Below are 23215 nucleotides of genomic sequence, written 5' to 3'. Positions count from 1 at the left end.
TTTTATAGTATTAATTTTAATATTGTTTTAGATTTGGTTCAAATTCATTTATTTTTAAAAGTGTTTAGTTTGTCTTAGGATGCCAAAATATACTTAAAAGTCAGACCAAAGAGTTAGTGTTAATTGTGGATATATTTATTCCAATTCATCACACAAAATTTAAGAAAAAAAATGAGAGGACACATGACAGAAATCCATTGATTAGCTAGTTAGATTGGCAAATTTTAAGAAAAAAATTATTCCTCTCTCTGTGTCCACTAGAACACAGTAGGACCAAACTCCCTGGTGGCTTAAGTGCAGTAATTGGTACCATTTCACAGTGACCAGGGGCTCATATACTTAGAAAATGTTCTCAAAATCTTTGGCTTTTTTGATGTTTGATGATCAGTACATTATTCCAATCCTCAGTAATGAAAAAGAAGCCATGGGGCAGATATTTTTCTCTTAACAATTTTTCTTATTAAATTGAGGGGTTTGTAATTAAAATTAATTTCTTTTGGTAAATTTTGAGTTTATTAAAATATATTTATAGCTGGATTAAAATACAATACCTTAAAACCTTTTACCATTATAAAAATCATTCACTCTTATGTGTATACAGAACATTTAATAAAATATCTTAAAAGCCAAATGTTAAGAAATTTTACACTTCAAAATTTAAATTTAACTTATTTAGTAAGAACACATCTTCAATAAATAGCTCTAGTATTCAAGCTTTAATTTGTATAAATACATTTTTATGCTATCACCTTGGATAATTTCTGGATTGAAGTCATTCACTTGACATACTCCCAGTCATCTGAAGAATGAAAATTGGACTTCAAAAATCTGTGGCAAGGCAATAAACACCTGCTTTAAGAAGTAAGGGACAGCAATGTCCTCTGAATATTTCCTTGTAGACTCCTCTCACCTCATGATACTACCACCAACTCTCACTTGTCTCTCAGTGCCTATCGCTAGACTCCTCCTTAATTTTCCACACTATTCCAGTAATGCTTTTCATGCTCCGTGACCTGGCTGTTTCTGATTCAGTCCATCATTCTCTTACTAAACATAAAATATCATAACAAGTTCTAAAAGGCATTGCACCACAATTACAGGGTTATATCTCCCTCCAGTCACTATAGCCATTAAATGAGTTTGCCAGCTGAATATCCCACCAAAGAGGCAAGCTGTCAATTTTTATAAGATTGTGAATGTTTTCCATACTACGTTTCTGGTTCAGAAGTAAATTCTGCTCTAGTAACCTGCTTGTAAGCCTAGGAATCGATGTTCCTGTGTTCCATTACCTCTCTTACGTCCAGGGTACTTGTACCCAGATGCTGTAAGTTTCTCTTACTGCAACTACTGATGAAATGACTGTATTTTTTCTTACCAGTATTCCCTCTACAGCTCTGGTTCTCTGTCAAGCTTTAGTAAGAACAACTGAACAGCAGTTCTCAGTATGCTCCAGGCTGCTTATAGCATTAAGGGTCCAATTTACAACATATAGGATTTGTATCTGAAGTTCCCATTCAAATCTTGGAAGAAAATCTCAGTTGGGTAGCAAGAGGTTGGCTTCACACTCTCAAACTCCAAGTATCCTGCAAATATCAAATCATAATTTAGTAGAAACTGTGTACAGCCATCCCTTGGTATCCTCCAGGGATTGGTTGCAGGACTCCTGAGGATATCAAAATCCTTGGGTACTCAAGTCCCTTATATAAAAGGGTGTAGTATTTGCATATAGCCTACACACATCCTCCTGTATATTTTAAATCCTATATAGATTATTTATAATACCTAATACAATGAAAATGCTAGGTAAATATTTATAAATACTAAACGCTATGTAAATGGTTGCCATTGGGAGGCAAATTCAAGTTTTGCTTTCTGGAACTTTCTGGAATTTTCCTTTCTGACTATTTTGTCTCTTAACTGCTCAGCCTACTCCTTCCAAACCAATGTCATCTAACAGCCACTCCTTTGATGACTAGGGCCTTTGGACTTGCTTGTCAAAACCAGCTAAGGAGATCACTTTTTCCATAGAAAGTTCCCACTTTAGAAAGAAAGCAATGATTAGCGTTCTAAGTCTCTATTTTAATACTAAATTTACTTTTTATAATTCTAGCTCTACATTCTTTTCAGTTCCAGTTAATCTGCAGATAAGAAGCTGGCGCTTTAATTTTAGTCTCTGGCTGCATTACCTGTGAACAACCCATTCCCTGAAAGGGTCTGTCCTCTGAGTGCAGGCTTCCATCCAGTTGAGCACTGGCTGGTTGCTGAGTGTTGCTCGGGATAGGCAGCCCAGTGGCCACCAGGAGTCTGTGTTTATGCACTATGGCTCTGCATGTGAATCTTCTGTGATGTACTTTAAAAACACAAAGGCTAAGACCTCGTTCCTATTTGCTTAATTAGAACCCCCAGGAAGTGAGTCCCAATTAGCAGGTATTTTCAGAAACGGTACAGGTGATTGTGGTGTGTTATGGAGTCTCTGAAATACTGATTTGATCTCAGGATTCTCATCCTTCTTAGTTTTGTGAGTCCTGTGGGCAACTGAACTCAAGCTCTGATATTTGCAGAGGCTCAGCGAGGTCTAGGAGAGAAGGAAAATATGGGAGAGGCACGGGATCTGCAGACCATTCTAACTCTGCTTTACATCACAGTGTGACCATAAGAAACCTGGCTTATTTCCAAGAGGCTTGTGCTTTTCTTTGTAAAATACATCTTCTATGATATCCAGTAAACTATAAAAGCAGTCCTAGAAAGGCACACCACAGCACAGAAAATAGTGGGATCTACATTTCCTGACATGCAATTAGCCCTTGATTGTATATATATTTTAAAAGTGACAGGATCAGTAATAACACTCTAGACCTATATGTCTGTATATATGTTCATATACTTATTCACACTTATATCTATGTCACACTATATTTATGGGATTCTCTTGAGTTTTTGTTCCAAATTTTTTTTAAGTATAGAAGATGGATTTTTCATCATAGTCTTTTAAGTGCAACACTTAGATGACAGGAGATCTTCTTGCTTTGAGAGGGCAGAGAAGGCCAGCAACTAAATCAGGGGAACTAACCTGGAAGGCTGTGGCACTAAAATTTAGGTGGAGTTAGCCAGATTAAAGGCTTGATGTCTGAAGAGAGACAGGTGGACGTGTTCTGCTTTGTGTCCATCATATGCAGAGCATTTCATCAGAAATGTAGCAATCTCGGGCTTCCCTGGTGGCACAGTGTTTAGGAGTCCACCTGCCAATGCAGGGGACGCGGATTCGAGCCCTCGTCTGGGAAGATCCCACATGCCGTAGAGCAACTAAGCCCGTGTGCCACAACTACTGAGCCTGCGCTCTAGAGCCCGCGAGCCAAAACTAAAGCCCGTGCGCCTAGAGCCCGTGCTCCGCAACAAGAGAAGCCACCGCAATGAGAAGCCCGCGCACCGCAACGAAGAGTAGCCCCCGCTCTCTGCAACTAAAGCCCACGCGCAGCAAGAAGACCCAATTTAGCCATAAATAAATAAATTAATTTAAAAAAAAAAAAAGAAATGTAGCAATCTCACATCAAGTCCTAAAAGATTGCCCAATAACCCCAGCAGCCTGAGATCATGTAGAACACAAGTTATCAGCAGTTGCCAGATCCCTGGAATCTTGGGATGAGTACAGACTCTATGAGATTCTTTTGTGTGTGTGTATGTAATATGCTTTATATTTATTTATTTAAAATTTATATCAGAGTATAGTTGATTTACAATGTTGTGTTAGTTTCAGGTGTACAGCAAAGTAAATCAGTTATACATATATTCACTTTTTTTTTTTTTTAAGATTCTTTTGCCATATAGGCCATTACAGAGTATTGAGTAGAGTTCCCTTTGCTATACAGTAGGTCCTTGTTAGTTATCTTTTCTATACACAGTAGTGTGCATATGTCAATCCTAATCTCCCAATTCATCCCCTCTCTTACATGATATTGCTTCTATGTGGAATCTAAAAAATTCCACATATAAAAGGGTACAAATGAACTTATTTACAAAACAGGAGTAGAGTCACAGATGTGGAAATCTATGGGATTCTTAGTCTATGAGAAATCTAAAATTAGCTAAAGAGATAGAGATAAAGACCTGCCCATTCAATCCATTCATGCATTCATTCATTTATCCTTTATTTTCTCTCTCTCTCCCTGTCTCTCTCTCTCTCTCATATCCTCTCTCTCTCTCTCTTCCTCCTTCCTTTCCTCCCTGTCTCTCTCTTTTTCTGTAGCCACAATTAAATCCTCCTCCTTCTCAGCATCATAAAATATGGTTTATATTTGTTAATTGCTTTATACATGGCAGGCAATGTGTTAAGTATTTTACATGCAGTATCTTATTTAATCTTTATAACAATCCTGCAAAGTAACTGTTACTAATATGTGCATTATTATAATGAGCTGAGTGAGGCTTAGAAAGGATAAGTGACTTGTTTGAGGTGGCACAGCTAGGAAGGGAAGCTGTGGGACTCAAAGGCCTGTCCCCTATGTGCAAGCAGCCTTTGGTTGTGAAAGGCATGCTGCACAACCTGACCCATTATAATTGAGAAAATGCAAAGACCACTCTCTGTTATTCTTAACCAAAGCTTTTCATCAGTTTACATAAAGAAGCTATTTATCTGCTAGCTCTAATTAATCTGTATGTATTATAACCAAGACAAGTTCATATATGAAGTAATTAACCTGGGCTCCAGAACTTGATGTTGGAAACCTCTTGCTATCTGTTTAAATCAGGATGGTTGGCAAATGGCTAAAGAACAAAGACATATTCTCTTTTGTGTGTATGCACTCACATGTGTATGCATATTTGCGCATATGCTTGTTTCCACATATACATATATATCCACTCTCTTATTCAAAATTTCCTACACTCTTCACAATTGATAAACTCCTCACAGACAAATGGGGAATTGGGATGACACAGAGTTAGAACACAGTGGAGCTCTTCATTGATGGAGATGAAGGATTTACAGTTCTTTGGTCACTGCTCTTGTCAGTTAATAATATACTGTTAAGCCAACCTGTTCTTCTGAAGGAAAATGTGTGTCTTTTCTCTTATTATCATCTTAAAAACAGTATCTGAACACAGCATGACAGCTTTCTAAAAACAGTTTTATATAGCCTCAACCACTTGAAAATGGCATCCATGTAAATGGTAGAAAGAATATATTTTAGGAAAAAGAATAAATTACTGTGTAACTATTCACTAAATTCTCAGAAATAAATTGTGAAGCCCAGAATTGAGTCCTAGTTATAGTGACGTAAATACAACAAACAATAATATAAAAGTACAATGCCGGTATTGAAATACTTTGAAGATTAACTTGTCTGATAATGATTTGAAAATAAACCTATTTATTGATGTATTTTGGCTAATGTTGGCAATGGAAATTGTATTCAATCAGTTCTAAATCATTTTTAAAACTGGACTATTTCTAGGAACTGTCCACTTTTACTGGAGACTCTGAAAATGGAAAATTTCTCTCTGACTAGTTACATTCTTAGACAACAGTTATGAAGTTCACACTGCTCCACAGATTTCTAAACCTCAAAACTCAACCATCTGTAAAATTCACTTCTCTGTAACGAATCTTAGAATAAGAAAGAAGGAAAAATATGTCTGAGCTTCCAAAGTAGATATAAGAAGTCCAAAGTATTAAAGCTCATGTATTTCTTTACTCAGGTGGATCAACAAATCTTTTCTAGGATCCATTTGTTTTTACTTTGCATATAATCCTAACAAATTTGGTTATGTGTTTCACTACCATGACAGACTGAAAACAACAGATTAGAGGTGAAGAAATGGGGTGCTTCAGACAGACATATTAGCTGATCAAAATTGACAATTGAGGGGAATACATTGAAAGAATTATACAATCATCAGATGATTGAACTAAAATTCTATATTCCTCTTGGATTATACAAGGAAAACAATTTTATAATCTACCATATTGTAGAAAGGAAAGAAAACTGACACCCATCACATTGAACCACTTTCATAAATGTAACTTATTCTCAATAAATTCTTAGACTAAAAGCTGTGTAATGAAAAGTAGAGATCTGGGTAATAAAATTTTTTAGGCAGATATTATTCTACATAAACAAAAGTAGGCTGTTTAGAATGGACATACCCAAAGGACTTCATTTTGTGTCACTTAATCACTACAGTGCCATTTTTAACCATGAGTTTGGTTGTTAGCTGATGCATCACGATTTAGATTAAACATTTTTGCTATATATTCATTACTGAAGGCCTTGTAACTAATCAATTTAATCAAAAGACTTAATTGAATTTTGGTATAGCATTACAATCAATTAACCATTGATTATTTTTTAATACTCTCAAAATGATTTGAAGCATTATATCCAGCCTTTATGAAAAGTTATAATTTCATGCACAAATTTTCTGATTAGCAAATGTCAATACATAAAGAGATTGACACTTCACTAAGCTATTGCAAGTGAGGCGAAAACAATATATTATTATTTCCTTCAGAAAAGAATTGGTATGAAAAAAGTTAGATTTATTCCCTTTGTCTTAAAAACAAAAGCACTGGGCTTCCCTGGTGGCGCAGTGGTTGAGAATCTGCCTGCCAATGCAGGGGACACGGGTTCGAGCCCTGGTCTGGGAAGATCCCACATGCCGCAGAGCAACTAGGCCCGTGAGCCACAACTACTGAGCCTGCGCATCTGGAGCCTGTGCTCCGCAACAAGAGAGGTCGCGATAGTGAGAGGCCCGCACATCGCGATGAAGAGTGGACCCCGCTTGCTACAACTAGAGAAAGCCCTTGCACAGAAACGAAGACCCAACACAGCCAAAAATAAATAAATTAAAAAAAAAAAAAAAAAAAAAAAAAAAAAAACACTGAAGCCTCTTCAGCCTTGGGGAGGCGGGGCTGCCCTCAGAGTTAAGTGGGGCCAAGTTTTAGGGTTAGTCAGTAAATCTATGGAGTGAAAGACGTCAGCCTGAAGGAATTTGGGAATTTCGAGCAAACATCGTGAAAGGAGCAAGAATCAACCATTGAAATATCTCTTTGCTAGAACTCTTTTAAAGAAAACCAGATAGAACAAGGTGTCGGAGGAAAATGTTTTCTCAATGAGATGAGAGAATCTTTTCTATTCACTTGTTAACAAAATCAAAGTGAACGGATCCAGTATTTAATTGCATAGGGGTAATTTTGCAGTAAGGTGGGGTGGCTTTAATGGATGTAAAAACAGTAAAAGTGAAATATTACTGTTTTAAGGAAAACTTGGGGTTGAAACTAATAAAAGTGATGTATAATTGAAAACAAAACAAACAAACAAAAAACCCAAAAAAACAAAAGCACTGTAACAGATGGACTAATCCAAAAGAGAAATCATACGTTAAATGTAAGATGTAATGAAATATGCTGCTAAAAACACAGGGGAGAAATCTCTCGTTTTTTTTCAGACTGTATTTTATTTCTCATATAAGGTGCTAAATTGTGAGTTATCAGTACACATGAAATAATAACCTCTGTACTCCACCCCAAATATCAGAAAAGTTTAGAGCTGGAAAGTGCCATCTGGATACCTAGTCTAGTGATTCTCGATAATTTGTGATTCCTTGTGATTCTCAAAATCACAAGGAATCACAAATTATCCAGGTGTCTGGATTCAGCAGCTGAATCAGAATTTTAAGCAATTGTTCCCTGGTTAAGAACAATTGAGTCCAATTCTTTCATTTGATTGAAGAAACTGATAACCCAATTAAAAAGTCCAGTAATAGATACTTGCTTACGTATATTCTGATACTTAAATAAAATGGAGTTATATTGCCTTTAAATTTTGTTCCATATATAGTGAATTTGAAGAATGTTCTAACATTTCTTAATTTTATGGATCTAATAAGTTAAGTGGCTTGGGGTAAATCATAGAACAAATCCATGTCAAAGCCAGACAATCTCCAAACCTCCTCTTTACTCTTTAAATTACCAAAAACTGGCAAGATATTTAACCTAATAAAGGTTAAAAATGAACAAGAAAAAAACTCATTATTTGGAGGTTTAATAGTTTAGGCGATATTTTTTAGGACCTATGACTTAAAAACAATATTAATATACAATATAGCCATAGTAAAGATGGCACATGAGAGCTAAGACATTTGACACTTGACAAATTTTGTCATACTCCTATATAACAGAGCAATTTTTGAGAATGAAATGTGTAACTGTCTTCTTTTGCTACAAAATTGGAATTTTTCTTTTCTCCATCAAGGAGTATTTAGGCAGTTCTTTGTGTTCTGACAATTCTGGAGTTCCAAGCGCTGACACTGAGTCAGAGTCTTGGTGTTAATTTCCATCAAATGAGATTAAAGCAAATCTTCATGGAGAGGGAGAGTAGGAAAAAAATGAAGCTTTGTATCTGGACATAGAGCAGTTGGACCGATTCCACTCTGATGGAGGGTTTGCAATCCTTGAGAGAGAGCAGAACGTTTTAGTGGCTCCAAATGTTTTGCTGAAGGGGCAACTGGGACCTGGTCACTAATTAGCTAAGCATCCTGCACTTGAGGGGTGCAGAGAGGGTACCAGGAGCCAGATTTGGTAGGAGAGGATTAGAGTCATTTGGCAGATTAACCTGTTTTTGAAAAGGGCATGGGAATGACACAATGGGCATTTCAGTGGCAGCCAAAATGAACTGCAAAGCAGGGCGATTGCCCTGCTGGCTCTGCCACCTACAGCTTCGACTCTATAAAGCAAAAGGGAGGACATGGGCAACTCTCAAATCACTGACATGGGTTTTGCAACCATATGGTGGGGAAGGTAGAGACAACTTTATTTTTCACTAGAAAACACATAAGTTCAGTTTGTTTTTTGCACCTGACTGTTAGGGAGAAAATTTATATCTGTAATATGCCAGTATATATAATATGCATAAGTTTTAAAATAGTTGTATATGAACAAAATCTTTGTTCTTTCCACATGTTGGTTCTACTGCACTATTTTTGTTTCTCCTGCTGTAATCAAAATTAAGTATTCATTATTCATGTAAGATACAGAGGAAAATGAAAGTAAAATGAGAGGGAAAATACTAGAATAATTTGATTATACATATTTAAATAAGCATAAGGAAATTGTCATTCTCAAATACACATCTGAGAAAGTTACGTGAGGGAATAAATTTTACTCTACCCAGACTTAACATCTGTATCTTATTATGTACTATGTATTCAAAATGTTCTTGTTTTCCTCCCACTGTTTTTTGTAGGTTTACTGAACCTTAAAGAAAGGGAAAGAAGAAAATGGTCTTGTTGTTACAAAATACTTCTCATCTTGGTTTCAAAGTCTTCTGATTTTCTGCTTTTTATCTAAAATCACATTCATGATGCTACATATAATCATAAGGAAATGCTGCAGTTTTGAAAATGTTCATTTGAAGCTACAGTCATGTCAAGTTCAAAGAAGAAACACGCCTCATGTCAGTGGCATTGCCTGGGTTGCTTTGGGGAGTTCCAGCCACACTACAAGTAGGCTGCTGACTCTTATAGTCAGGTATGAGTGCCTTAGACTGAATAAAGTCATCCGTCTGTTTATTACAATTATTAAACTTTTTGTAGAAACTATGTATTCTATTTCTCTTCCACTTTAAAGCCTTCAAAGAGCATTTCACAATTGTCTTTACTAATGAGTCAGTGAAAGAAAGAAAATATGAAACTCAATTTGGACCTTGCTTTATACTGATTACTTCTGTTGTCTGTTTTAGCCAGGTTTCATTTCAGAATTATCAGTTTTTAGCTCTTTCTGCCTGACTTAGTGTCTTTGCAATGATTTTGTGTTTCAATTTATTATTATACTATTATGTACTCTTTATTCCTACACAAAAATGCAATATTTAACACAATATTGGTGCAATAATTAACTTAGCAGGTTTGGGTGCTCAAACCTTATATATTCCAAATGAAGGGCAGACCCTTTACTGCCTCCTGGAAGATAACCTCTGGGCCTTGGAATATCCTGCCTGGTAACAGTGTGTTTGATACCTGACACCTTGGGCTAGTCCCAATAGTTCTGCTAATGATGTGATTTATGATGAAAGCCTTGTTTTAAACCTGGGGCTTTGTACCAAGCTGTATCAATTTGAACACTGCAGGAGGTGGAGCCTGATTAGCTAAAGTCCATGCCTTGTGACTGACCTGAATTAAAACCCTGTACACCAAGGCTTGAGTGAGCTTCCCTGGTTGGTGACATTTCATTCATCTTGTCACACATCATTTCTCAGAGAATTGTTGTCCACCAAGCTCCACTGGGAGAAGACACCTGAAAGCTTGTGTCTGGTTTCTCCTGGACTTTGCCACTTTGCCTTTCCTTCTGCTATTTCTAATCTATAACTTTTCACTGTAATAATCTCTGACCAGGAATAAATCAGTTTTTCTGAGCCTTTCTAGTCAACTATCAAATCTGAGGGTAACCTTGGGGCTCAGACACAATATCTAAAAGCTATCAAATGCTTTGAACATTCTTTCATTTTTTAAACCATCTGTTGTCTCCATAATATCGTCTCTTGGAAGGATATCACCAATCCAGTGGTATTTTTCTTCTTATAATTGATATATAAATTATAGTTAGGAATTAGGCAATTTCAATGATCTCCTTGTATATTTTAATACATTTAAATCAATTAATAAAATATGATAGCGAACTTTATGTAGTTTGAGAATTTTATTTCCTTTTCAACCCTGCTGCTTTCTGTTTGTTTTCTTGTTTTTTATTCTTCCCTGCTCCCAGTCTTTATTGAAATATAATTGACAAATGAAGTGTATAATGTGATGGCTTGATATATGTATACATTGTGAAATTATTAACACAATAAAGTTAATTAACACATTGATCACCTCACATAACTACCTTTTTGGTGTTTGTAATGAGAATGCTTAAGATATACTCTCTTAGAAAATGTTAAGTATATGTACATAGTGTTATTAGTTATAGTCATTATTAGATTATAGTCATATTAGATCCCTAGAACTTATTCAGTTTATAACTGAAGACTTATACCCTTTGACTAGCATCTCCTAATTTCCCACAACACCCAATTTCTGATAACTACTATTTTATTCTCTGTTTCTGTGAGTTCCAATTTTTTTTTTAATTCTTATTTTTCTTTATTATATTATAACAATTTCTGGAAGTATGAGTCAAGATTTTAAACTAATACTTGTCTAAAGTTAGTCTGACTAGCTTCTTATCAGCAACTAATAAAATGGATAAATGAGAGAATACTCTACTTAGAAGTTCTGTTCTTTGATACAATGCAGCTCCTAAAGTTGCAGTTCCTGACTTGTCAAAAGGCTGTCTTAGTGTCACACAGATAATTTGTCTCAAGGTCAGGTGTAGAAATGGAATCTTATAATTATGGGCAAGAAGCTCTTTCTACTATCATAAACTTCTATTATTGCTGAAGTTATGGCTGAAATCATAGACTAAAATAAAGTTTAATCACATTATGGAAATTAGATGATTTACCTGCAAATCAAAGGAACTTTGGCTCAAGCTATACTTAAAAGTATATCATAAGTGATCTCACATAATTAGATCCAAGGGTTGGGCAGGCACCTGGGGGTTCAGTCAGGAAATCAACATTGATCTCCTGTCTCTCAGCTCTGCTGCCTTAAAGGTCACTCATCACTAGACAGCACCTTGTCCCTTCCTTGGGGCCTGAAAAGAGCAACTGCAATTACATGTCTAAAATACAGATGTAAGAAGGTCTAGAAGAGGTATGTACCTTTTACATACATCCTATATGCAGGTGAGGAAACCTTTTCCTGGAAAGAATTCCACTCTTACCTCAGAGACCAGCATAGGGTGACACACTCAGGCCTACAGGAACCCCCCCCAAAGTGGTATGGGATTGACTGATTTAGACGAAGAATCTGGAATGAACAAAAACAAAGCAACTGGACCACACCCATGCATAACAGTGGCTAGACAGCCTCTGCGCCATCGACGTGTCTGGTCACGGCTATCCAGACCTTAGTTATAATTTTTCATTTAGGTGTCTGCCTTCCTTGTACAAAGAAACAAGTTGCCACAAATTATCTTTTTATTGTTAAAACAATGTCAGTACACTGATAGTTGAAATATGGATGAAAACAGATCTGTTTTTCAAATGTTTTTTCCTAACTTCAACTAGTGTAGTCCTTTTGTGAAAGCCAGCTCTGATGCTACAGCCTCAGCTCTGAGCCTGCACCAGTGTCACAGCATTAACTTGTGTAGCCTGTCATATATTTTCTGAAGCTGGTCCATGAATCCACCTTGAGCTGACATTTTTTATGTCAGGCTTCCTGAAAAATGAGGAGCCAGAGGGCCAGAAGGGATCCCATTGATTTGCGAACTGTGTCACAGTCTGTTTAAGGCAGAATGGCACATGCTTGTGACAAAGGCGATGACAAATGAATATGTACCAAAGGGACAGCACCAATACAGATGAATGAAGGAAATGATGGGGATACAGCAAGCGATGGAAATCAAAATAGAATTCAAGATTATAAATGACGATGAAATATATAACGTGTGTATACAATACCTTGAGTTAGATGAAAGTGGTTCTCATAAGATTAACAGCAGTTTTAGAATAATTTCTGAAATTTTACACAAACTCAATGTTACTAAGAGTTGTGAATCCAAAGAGTAAACTACTCATTTTATAACATTTACATTAACCTGTATATGGTGGTAAATAGAATATCTTTTTACTACTAGGTTAAGAAAATATTGCTTGAGTTTCTGTTTTCTAATCTTTGAAAGTATGCACATGTATATATACACATACCAACATGCAACAAAGGCAAATGTCAACTATATCTGTAAGGGTTAATTTATGCTAGCCCACATTCAGATACATTAATAATATTCATGGATACTAACCAGACACAGATCTTTGCAGGTAGAATTGTTCTCATGGGCATTTAGGATGCAGTCATCAAAGTCCTGTTTACACCTCAGACCAGCAGAGCCCAGACTGCATAAACAGGAGAAGCCATCAACCACTGAAAGCAACAGAAAGAAAACTCTTAACATTCCTTTAATCATGGTATAATGTTAATTACCCTAAAGAATGTTGTATTCATCTGAATGCATTTCACTTTTAACCAAAGTATGTGTGAATTTTTATATTTTGTACTCTATTACACAATTTTCTACAACAGTTTCTAAATAATTATCTTGCTCAGTTCTGTTAACTTAAAAACTTGAATTATTTGAAATGAGAACAATCACAATGAATAAAGGGTAACAATTTGCAAAGCAACAATGAAAATATCCAGTTTTCTCTCTATCTCTTTTGTCAGTAAACAATGCCTATGGTAAATGGGTCACTTTTGTATCAATTACCTTTTACCAGATTGTTTTAGGTTTAATAAACAGGAAATTAACTGGTTTATAAAGTTCTTTGTGTGACAAGGTACTTTAAAGTGCAAAGTGATCTGAAAGTTGACATAGAACTACTAAACCTTAGTTAAAAAGAGTTTTCACATTTCACCATAATCTTTTAAAAGTAATGATCAGAATCTATTTTACCATTAATGACGGAAAAAGAACAGTCTCTGAAGCATCTCAAGGACATGATGGCGGCTTGATCATGGTTGCAGCAGGCGGGATTGATGCCTGGGTCCCCACCATTCCTGAGACCCACCAAGCAGTCGCACTGACTCCGTGCCACATGCCTGTTCCTAATCCTACTCTCATTAAACGAGTAGGTCCTGGGTGGAAACAGCTTTGTCAATGCACTGTGTGGCTTCTAGGTTTGTGCAGCCAGGATTCTGCCCAACAAATGTAACTGTGGCCTTGAAGAAAAACAAGACAGCCCATGGCCATCAACCGGAGTCAAGGGAGACACAGAGTTGACGGCTCTTTAGACAAGATTTTACTTTTGTTTTACTTTACTTTTTTTAATCAAGAAACTTAGTTTTTAGCATCTCATTGAAAATAAATGATTAATAAATATACAGGTATAGCTATAACTAAATTAATGAAAAAAAAATGGTATCTGTTGGTGCATCTTTATATCGTGTATATGGCATTAGGTATGTTAACAAACCCAAATGTGATACAATATGTAATTAAGACATTGTGGAGTACGATGAGTCATAATGATATTTTTTAAAATGTTCATGATTATAAGTCATGTTGGATACTGATACAAATTGGCAAGTAACAAGCAGCTAGAGTCAAATTAATGTCAGCATAGATGTAGATGTTCTCCATGTAGATAAATGATAAACTCTTTTAAAAGAAAAATTACAGCAAAAGATAAATTGAAATTAACAAAGGGTCTGAAAGACAGAGTTTACTTTCTGAATGTTAACTATTCTGGGTTAAGAATCTAAGAAATGAGCTATGGGCCCAATGAGAACCTAGAGAATTAAATTGGATACCATAGGGAAAATAAACAAACATAATTTGTTTAAAGTTTAAAACAAATAAACAAATTTTCTTTCTCATATCTAATTTGTTAACGATGGGCTATGTGATTAATCACAATTTTATCAGAAAATACTTTTTAAGCATATTGTCTTGTTTTGTTATTATTTTTACGAGAAAATACAGTCACTGTATATGTATCAGTCTTTGTTTATAAATATTCCATAATACTATTTTGAATTGAAATTTTCATCGGATAAGACTTCTATTAATCTGTATGTATTATTCATTCTATACTTAAATAAACATGAAACATCATACATTAGTTGTACTGAGTCAAAGTTTCTGGTAACATAAAACTTTGTGGTTAAAATACAGAGGTGAGTATTTTAATAATGTACTGCCAATGTGGTGAATAACCACATAATGTTTGAGATTTATAAATTGACATAAACATATTAATAATTGTTTCTCATATATAGTCATGTAAAAATACTACTACTAATGTGAATTCAAAATTTTGGCTTCCCATGCTATTTTATTTTTGAGAAAGTGTTAAGAATACAGTGTCATAGTTTTATGCTGATATCAGCTTACATGTGTGATATAATTTTTAATAAATGTTTTAGTTCTCTAGTAGCTAAATCTCCTTGGGCATTGTCCAAAATATATTATGGATAATGCTATTATAAAATACATCAATATATCAGGTATCCAAAATTTACATTTCCATAGTATATAATGTATGATATCCGAAAATTTAATAGGTAGCATTGCATTATATGTAGCATACTTGGAAATTGTATTTTCTTATAGTATAAGAAATTAAGAATTAAAATATTTACAGAGACTTATAAAATTATATATATATTTATGTCACTCAGAACATATAAGAAGTGGCCATATATAACCGTATATTACCCTCATACTAGGGCTATCTAGATCTAAAAAATTTGTTGGCCTCTCTCTCAGGCATGCAACCGTGCCTTCTTTATTTCTAGTGAGCCCCAGAAATTTGAGAACCATTCCCAACACCCCCAAAAGCCTTTGGGTTTGAACTCAGAAATAAGATAATACTGAATTATTTCAAGTTAATCTGAGAATTTCACATATTTAAAAACACAATCTTTTAAGTACCAAAATCTAAAAAAAAAAAAAAAAAAAAAAAAAAAAAGACAGTAATGTTGGTTTAAATCAGGAGTAGCAAAGAGGTGGCCCACAGCCCCAAAATATATTTTGCTTAGAAGACACAGTGTTAGAACAATTAATTATATATTAATATCTATGTAGATATTACAGTTTGCTAGGGCACCCACCTCTACCTGTTATTTTAAACCTGGGCTTCTTCACCGAATTAAAAAAAAAATTATTACACTTCTTAAGGACATGCATTTGCAGATATTTGGTTTAAAAATCATACTTTCATTTAAATGATACCATTTAAAAATAAAATAACTTTCTATCAAAATGTGCTTTTTCATACATTACATTATTTTAACCATTTATTCATTTAGTAAGGGACCATGTAAAAATTGTAAAAACATATTTTTAAGGAGGTTAAATAAGGCAAAATAAAATGGACATTTTTTCCCAACTCCTTCTAGCTCACTGTCTCTTTCCTTTTCATTTTTTTTCCCTCTCTCATGTCTCTTAGCCATATCCACTTCACAGGGCTATTTTATGCCTTGATTTTCCTGTGTCTTAATAAAATTATCCATTTTTGGCATGCTTTTCCACAGAAAAATCCATGTTCCAACATTCAATATCTCTTTTTTCCTTTTTTTCCCTTTCCTTACATTTTTTTCTTCTTTTCTTCCTAACTCCTTCTTTTTCCTTTGTAAATTTATATTCCTTCAGGAATACATATTTCAGTAGGAAAAAGTATGTGTGTGTGTGTGTGTGTGTAATAAGTGGGCTAAAATAATTTTAAATCATTGTAAATAGTGCTTTCCCATACCTACAAATAAATACTTTAAAAAATTCTACCATTAAAAAACAAAGAAAAATGGTTAATTCTGACACCAGAACATAGAGGTCACATCTCATTAAATTTTCTCATTTGTTACCATTATGACTGACATAAATATAAATTAATTTGTCAGAATTGGGGTGTTTTGTGAAAATAATTGGCACTAATTTTGATATTGAAGGCAGATAACCTTCACTAGATAACCATGGTTGCATCCTGAACTATTCCATTCCTCCATCAGAGTCTTAGTTGACTGCTCTATAAGAATTGTTGTGGCTGAGTGAGTTCAAGGTCATAGCCAGGTCCATGCAAGCAGGACTGACAGTGATCTCACCCTGGGGACCTGCAAAGCCCTCCTTCACTGGCACTGACACCCAAGGGGAAATGCTTCCAGATTCATTTTCTCTCTACACACAGCTCCATTCTCACAAGGATTACTAGTTTCACAAGGTCCAAATTCACAATGAGAAACTCAAAGGAAAGAATCAGTGTCAGTGCATATCCAATGAACAAGTTCCCTCCACCACTGCTGTCAGTTACTGGCATATTTCTGCATAAATGCATCCAATTTAGTCTCTAGGCAATGACTCATAATTCTCTTCCATATTATCATTGCAATTCTCTCTCTTTCTCTACATTACAATTTAAGAAAGAAATGTTATTTATGATTTCTACGCTTCATCTAACCAAGTACCAGCAGGTAGCAATGTTAAATGACAGCATTTTTAAAATACTATTTTGTTTCTTCATACTTCTCACCTCTTGTTCAATAATGTTCTCTGAAGACATTGCAATTAAGAAAGTACATTATTAATGATTTGATGCTTCCTTATGTTTTCTTTCTGGTACCCTGGAGGTTGCAATCATTATAAGCTTTGTTTGTTAGATTTCTTGCTACTCTCAAAACAAATAAACAATGAAAAAATGTCACTGTAATAAGCCTTCAGTCTTAAGACCAACACATCAATCCTGAAACTAAATTTTAAGTTTTACTCAGAAAATACAGAGAGATAAAACGATTGTCATTGGATGAAATGCACACAAGTATTTGGAGATAAGAAATAAGCTGACTTGACCCAAGGGAATCCAGATGAAACAAAAAGTGAGGCGTAAACATCATCAAATTGTTCATAAAGCAAAATCATTATTTGGGTGTCAGTTTTCCAGGCATAGTTAATATATGTGGATATTAACATTTTGGAAAGTATTTAAATAATAACATTTATCCTCCAAAATGTAGCATATATGTATACATATAAGTTCTAAAAATTCCTGGCTGAATACCTCAGAGAAGAGAATGTCCAGTAATCATTATGTCATTTAACTGCTCAGCTTTTATCAGTAATTTCACAACTGTAGGGATAAGGGTATAATAAAAAGAATTGGGATACGGGATAAAGTTTTCAAAGCTTAAAAGTACAGTGGCAGTTGGAAAAACTATGGTAGTCCCAAACGGCCCTAGAAACTACTGAAGGCAATGATCTATATACAGTGAAAAACCCCAAATGATAGTTAATGTCCAAAAAATAAGAGCAATAGAAACTGGACCAAGTTGAATAAAAGGATTTCAAGTTTCCAAGGACGGTAAAAAGAAGTAAAAATACAACACTACCTCCAAATAGCATAGAAATAAAGATTTCCTTCAATAAAAAAATCCATTAAGTGGATATTTTTTGCAAGAGCTATGGTAGGTGGTAGTATGGAGAATTCAAATAGGAAAAAAGCCTGTTATTTGTCTTTAAACCATTATGATGAGATTGAAGTGTATTGCAAATGATACATTTCTCGATACTATTTTATAATAATGAAAGTATTTTTCTTTGTAAAATAAGAGAAATGGCATTGAACAAACATCTGCCAGAAACACATGAAAAAATGAATTATCCTTAAGTTCTCATGCACACCCTTTTGTTCTAATTACCTACTTCTAAATATTTAATTGTGAGAAAAGGTGTTTTGTTTTGCTAGTAGGAAGTTAATTTAGCTTGTCTCTTTCATAAATAATTTCATGCGTATAATCCATTCAAGTGCTGAAGAATAATATATTCATATGTGAGAAAACACTCATACAAGAATCTCTTTTACAGAATGTGCATGAGTTCACTGCACCGTCAATGCCGTGCTGACTTGTATATTAATTTCTTATACAAACATTAAATGAGTCCCTACCATGTGGCAAGAAGTGTGGCAGATATTGGGGTTATAAACAATGAGTGGTTTAAATCAATGCAGTGTCATGACGGGTACAAGTGGTCAGTTTCTCATGCTATGGAGTCACAGTGGTGACTGTGATTCTGTGCTGACAGAATCCTAACAGGGCCCCCAAGATCCTCACCCCCAGCGTACCTGGGTTGTAGAATCCTCTCCTTTTGAGTTGGGTGAGATTTGCCAATGTGATGGAACATCACTCCAATGATTATATTACATTATATTGTGGAAGGGATTTGTGGATATAATTACTGTCAACTGATCAGACAACTTGGAGTTAATCAAGAGAGAGATTATCGTGGGTAAGTCTCACCAAATCAGGTAAGACTTTAAAAGACTTTCATTTAAGACTTGAAAAGAAGTTCATTCATTCTCCTGCTTGCCTGGAAGGAGCAGAATGAAGACTGTGTTTTGGAGAGCGCCACATGGCAGGGAAGGGCATGTGGTTCCTAGGAGCTGAGAACCTTCAGGTAAACAGCCAGTAAGAAAGTGAACCCAGAGAACTGGCTTCAAAACCACAAGAAACTAAGTTCTACCAACAACCAGTGAGCTTGGAGAGGAACCTGGGCCTCAGATCAGCTCACAACCCAGGCAAACATTTGACCTCAGCCTTGCGGGACCAGGAACAGAAGCTCAGCTAAGTCACACCCAGACTTCTGACCTGCAGAAATTGTGAGATGATAAATGTGAGTGGTTTTAAACTGCTAAGTTTTTGATAACTTGTTATATAGCATAGAAAACTAATCCAATCATGTATAAGGGTAATTAAGGCATTGTAAGTGACACTGGAAATCTCCCTGAAGAGGTAATATTGGATAGACCTAGAGGTTGTCATACTGAGTGAAGTAAGTCAGACAGAGAATGACAAATATCATATGATATCCCTTATATGTTGAAGCTAAAAATAAGGCTACAAATGAACTTATCTACAAAACGGAAATAGAGTCACAAATGTAGAAAACAAACTTATGGTTACCAGGGGTGAGAAGGGGGGGGAGGGATAAATTGGAAGATGGGGATCTACATATACACACTATTATATATAAATAGATAACTAATAAGGACCTACTGTATAGCACAGTGAACTCTACTCAATACTCTGTAATGGCCTATATGGGAAAATACTCTAAAAAAGAGTGGATATATGTATATGTATAACTGATTCACTTTGCTGTACACCTGGAACTAACACAACATTGTAAATCAACTATACTCCAATAAACATTTTTAAAAAATAAAGTGAGTCTTAAAATAGTGACATACATTATCAAGGCTAGGTATGTGGGATAGAGGGATAGGGTGGGCATTCTAGAAAGAGATGAAGACCAGAGGCGAGAAGTCCAGGGAATTGAAATCAAATAGTTCTCAAGGGAAAACAAAGCAAGGAAGGAGATGAGTTTTACTGTATTTCATTGATCATAAGAAGCCATTGACTAAGAGACTTTATTGTACGTGCCATTAAGGGTAGTGTAGTAAACTGAAAAATGCCTTCCTCTAAAAGGTATCTGGGCCTTAATTCCTGGAGCCTGTGAATGTTGCCTTATATGGTAAGGATTTGCAGATGTGGTTAAAATAAGCATCTTGATATGGTGAGATTATATTGGTTTATCAGGTGGGCTCCAAAAGTAATCACAAGGGTCCTACAAAGGAGAGGCAAGAAATTGAAAGAAAGAAAAAATAGGACGATTAAAGCAAGAGGTTGGGCTGATATAAGGAAGGTATCTCAGCCAAGGAATTCAGGGAGTCTCTAGAACCTGAAAAGGTAGGAAAGTCTTCAGAGGAGCACAGCCTTGCCAACGTCTTATTGTAGACTTCAGTCCCCCAGATCTATAAAACAGAAAATTTGTACTGCTGTAGGTTTGTGACGATTAGTTACAGCACTCAAAGGAAACTAATACAAGGTGGTAAAAATTGCCAGTTAAGATCTGACAAAGTGATTAATATATCATTATTGTAAAAATGCACCCCAGCGTCAAAGATGTTAATGTCATTATGTGATAATGTTAGTGAATATGCGAGAAAAATGTGGATGTGTTAAATGAACTTCACTAATTTGAAATGATATCTCTGTAATTTGAGAGAAGACCATAAAATGCTTTATGATCCACAGGACTTGGATCTGTACACATTGAAAAGCTGTTAAAAACCTTAAAAAAGTGGTAATGAAGTATCCTTGGCCTTTTCACACTGAGAATCACACTGTATTTCCAAGTTGTATTTAAATATATATATATAATGTTTATTTTTCCCCTGAGGTTTTATTTCCTGAAAGTTATATGCTGTTGACACAATTTACAATTGAGAAACCAAGATAATATACATTTTATTTGCATACGTCGTTGGTAGGAAAAATTAAAAACCTATTTTCACTAGTTGCTTTTTACAACTATGCCTTTGATTTGCAAATTCATAAATGCTGAGCTTTCCACTAAAATTGTATTATTAGTAGTAATGTGCATTTAACGGAACTATTTTTCCTCTGGCTGAAATTTGCATCAATCAAATTAGTATGTTACTTTTGAGTATATGCATCATTTTCAGTATCAAGTTCTTTATGATGTTGTTAAACTTCTTAAAGGAAAATATTATTTTTAAAAGGTCTAAGTGAATGTAGATGTTTATAAAAATGTGAAGATGCTAAACCTGAGTCCATATTAGTCTAGTAATTTGCATTTTAATTTATGATGATTTATATAAACTTAAAGAAAAATGATGTTTAAAATTTTAAAGTGATAGCAGAATTCAGATATTTATAGAAATGTGGCAATGTTATATGTTAGTAAATAATAGGTTAGGGGCTATTTTTCTGTCATATAGGAGTCATATAGGAGGTGTGACAGTAATAAAGGCACAATGTCATCCATTATAAAGATAAGTGACATGGAAATGAAGTCATCCAACTTCTGCCATCTGCAAGAAAAACTTGAAAGAATCAGACTGGATATTATAAATTTTGTCTCTGCAATGAGAGCAAGTGATATATGGATTGAGTAAACAGTAGCTCCTAATGAAGCATACCTCAAAATATTAAAGAATTACTCTTTACATCCTCTTAAAACCCATTATGAATCGACTACCCAAATTCTGATGTGCTTTTTAACAAACAGAAAAGCTAGATCATACTATGTGCCTTTGATGGATTTTAAGTGGTAATGTATTTGTTGTGCATTGTAAATGCCCAAAGAAGGCTACTGTTACCTATTAGCCGGAAATTTCATGCAGTTCAAGGAAGCCTGAGCCATGATTTTTATGGGAGATACGATTTCTCTCATAATCCTCATTTACTCGTAGTAAATGATATAGATGTATTTTACAAACCATGATTGTATCTGAGAATTTACAATTTTTAAAAAAACAATAATAAAATTGTGTATATTCAGGGTATACAACATGATTTGATGTACATATTCACAGTGAAATGATTACTATGATCATCTAATTAACATATCTTCTCACAAGGTTATCATTTTGTGTGTGTGTGATGAGAACTCCAGAAATCTAGAGTATTACTAACTACAGTCATCATGCTGTATAATAGATCTCTAGACTCATTCATTCTACAGAACTGCAGCTTAGTGCCCTTTGACCAACATCTCCCCATTTACGCCACCTTAGGGCATCTAGTAACCACTGATTTACTCTCTACTTCTTTGTATCTTACTTCTCAGATTCCATATATAAGAAAGATCATGTAGGGGCTTCCCTGGTGGCGCAGTGGTTGAGAGTCTGCCTGCTAATGCAGGGGACACGGGTTCGAGCCCTGGTCTGGGAGGATCCCACATGCCACGGAGCAGCTGGGCCCGTGAGCCACAATTGCTGAGCCTGCGCGTCTGGAGCCTGTGCCCCGCGATGGGAGGGGCCGCGATAGAGAAAGGCCCGCGCACCGCGATGAAGAGTGGCCCCCGCTTGCCGCAACTGGAGAAAGCCCTCGCACGAACCGAAGACCCAACACAGCCAAAAATAGATAAATAAATAAATAAATAAATAAAAAAGAAAAGAAAATCCTTTAAAAAAAAAAAAAAAAAAAAAAAAAAAAAAAAAAAAGAAAGATCATGTAGTGTTTTCCTTTCTGTGCCTGGCTTTTTTCACTTAGCATAATGTGAAAGATTCATCCATGTTGTAGCAAATGGCTGGATTACCTTCTTTTTTTTCAAGGCTGAATATTATTCATATGCAAACCACAATTTCTTTATCCATCCATCTTTCCACAGACACTTAGATTATTTCCATATCTTGGCTATTGTGAATAATGCTGCAATGAACCTGGGAGAACAGATATCCCTTTGAGGTACTGATTTCATTTCCTTTTGCTTATGCACCCAGAAGAGGATTGTTGGATCATTTGGTAGTTCTGTACTGATTTTCATAATGGAAATATGCCAATTTACATTCCCACCAACAATGTACAAGGGTAGGTTCCATTTTCTCAATGTCCTTGCCAACAGGTTATTTTTTATTATTTTTTATAACAACAACCTTAACAGGTGTGGGGTGATATCTCATAGTTTTAATTTGCATTTCCCTGATGATTAGTAACATTAAACACCTTTTTATGTATACCTATTGGCCATTTGTATGTCCTCTTTGGAAAAACATCTCTTCCTTTTCCCATTTTTAATTGAATAGTTTGTTTTTTTGCTAATGAATGT

The 23215-nt window shown here is 35.1% G+C and overlaps 1 protein-coding gene across 2 annotated transcripts in view; it reads right to left on the bottom strand.

Annotated features, from left to right (window-relative positions):
* The window catches only part of EYS (eyes shut homolog), a 1775980-nt gene that overhangs the window by 1306982 nt on the left and 445783 nt on the right, over positions 1 to 23215 (bottom strand). For both annotated transcript variants that reach the window (XM_057527983.1, XM_057527984.1), the window contains exon 12: positions 12896 to 13017. In XM_057527983.1, coding sequence (XP_057383966.1) covers positions 12896 to 13017 — 122 coding nt within the window. The remainder of the gene's footprint in view (positions 1 to 12895; positions 13018 to 23215) is intronic.

This window comes from Balaenoptera acutorostrata, chromosome 14 (genome assembly GCF_949987535.1).
Source record: "Balaenoptera acutorostrata chromosome 14, mBalAcu1.1, whole genome shotgun sequence".
Lineage (NCBI taxonomy): Eukaryota > Metazoa > Chordata > Mammalia > Artiodactyla > Balaenopteridae > Balaenoptera > Balaenoptera acutorostrata.
Note: the sequence above shows the minus strand (reverse complement) of the source record. Positions and strands in the feature narration are given on the sequence as shown.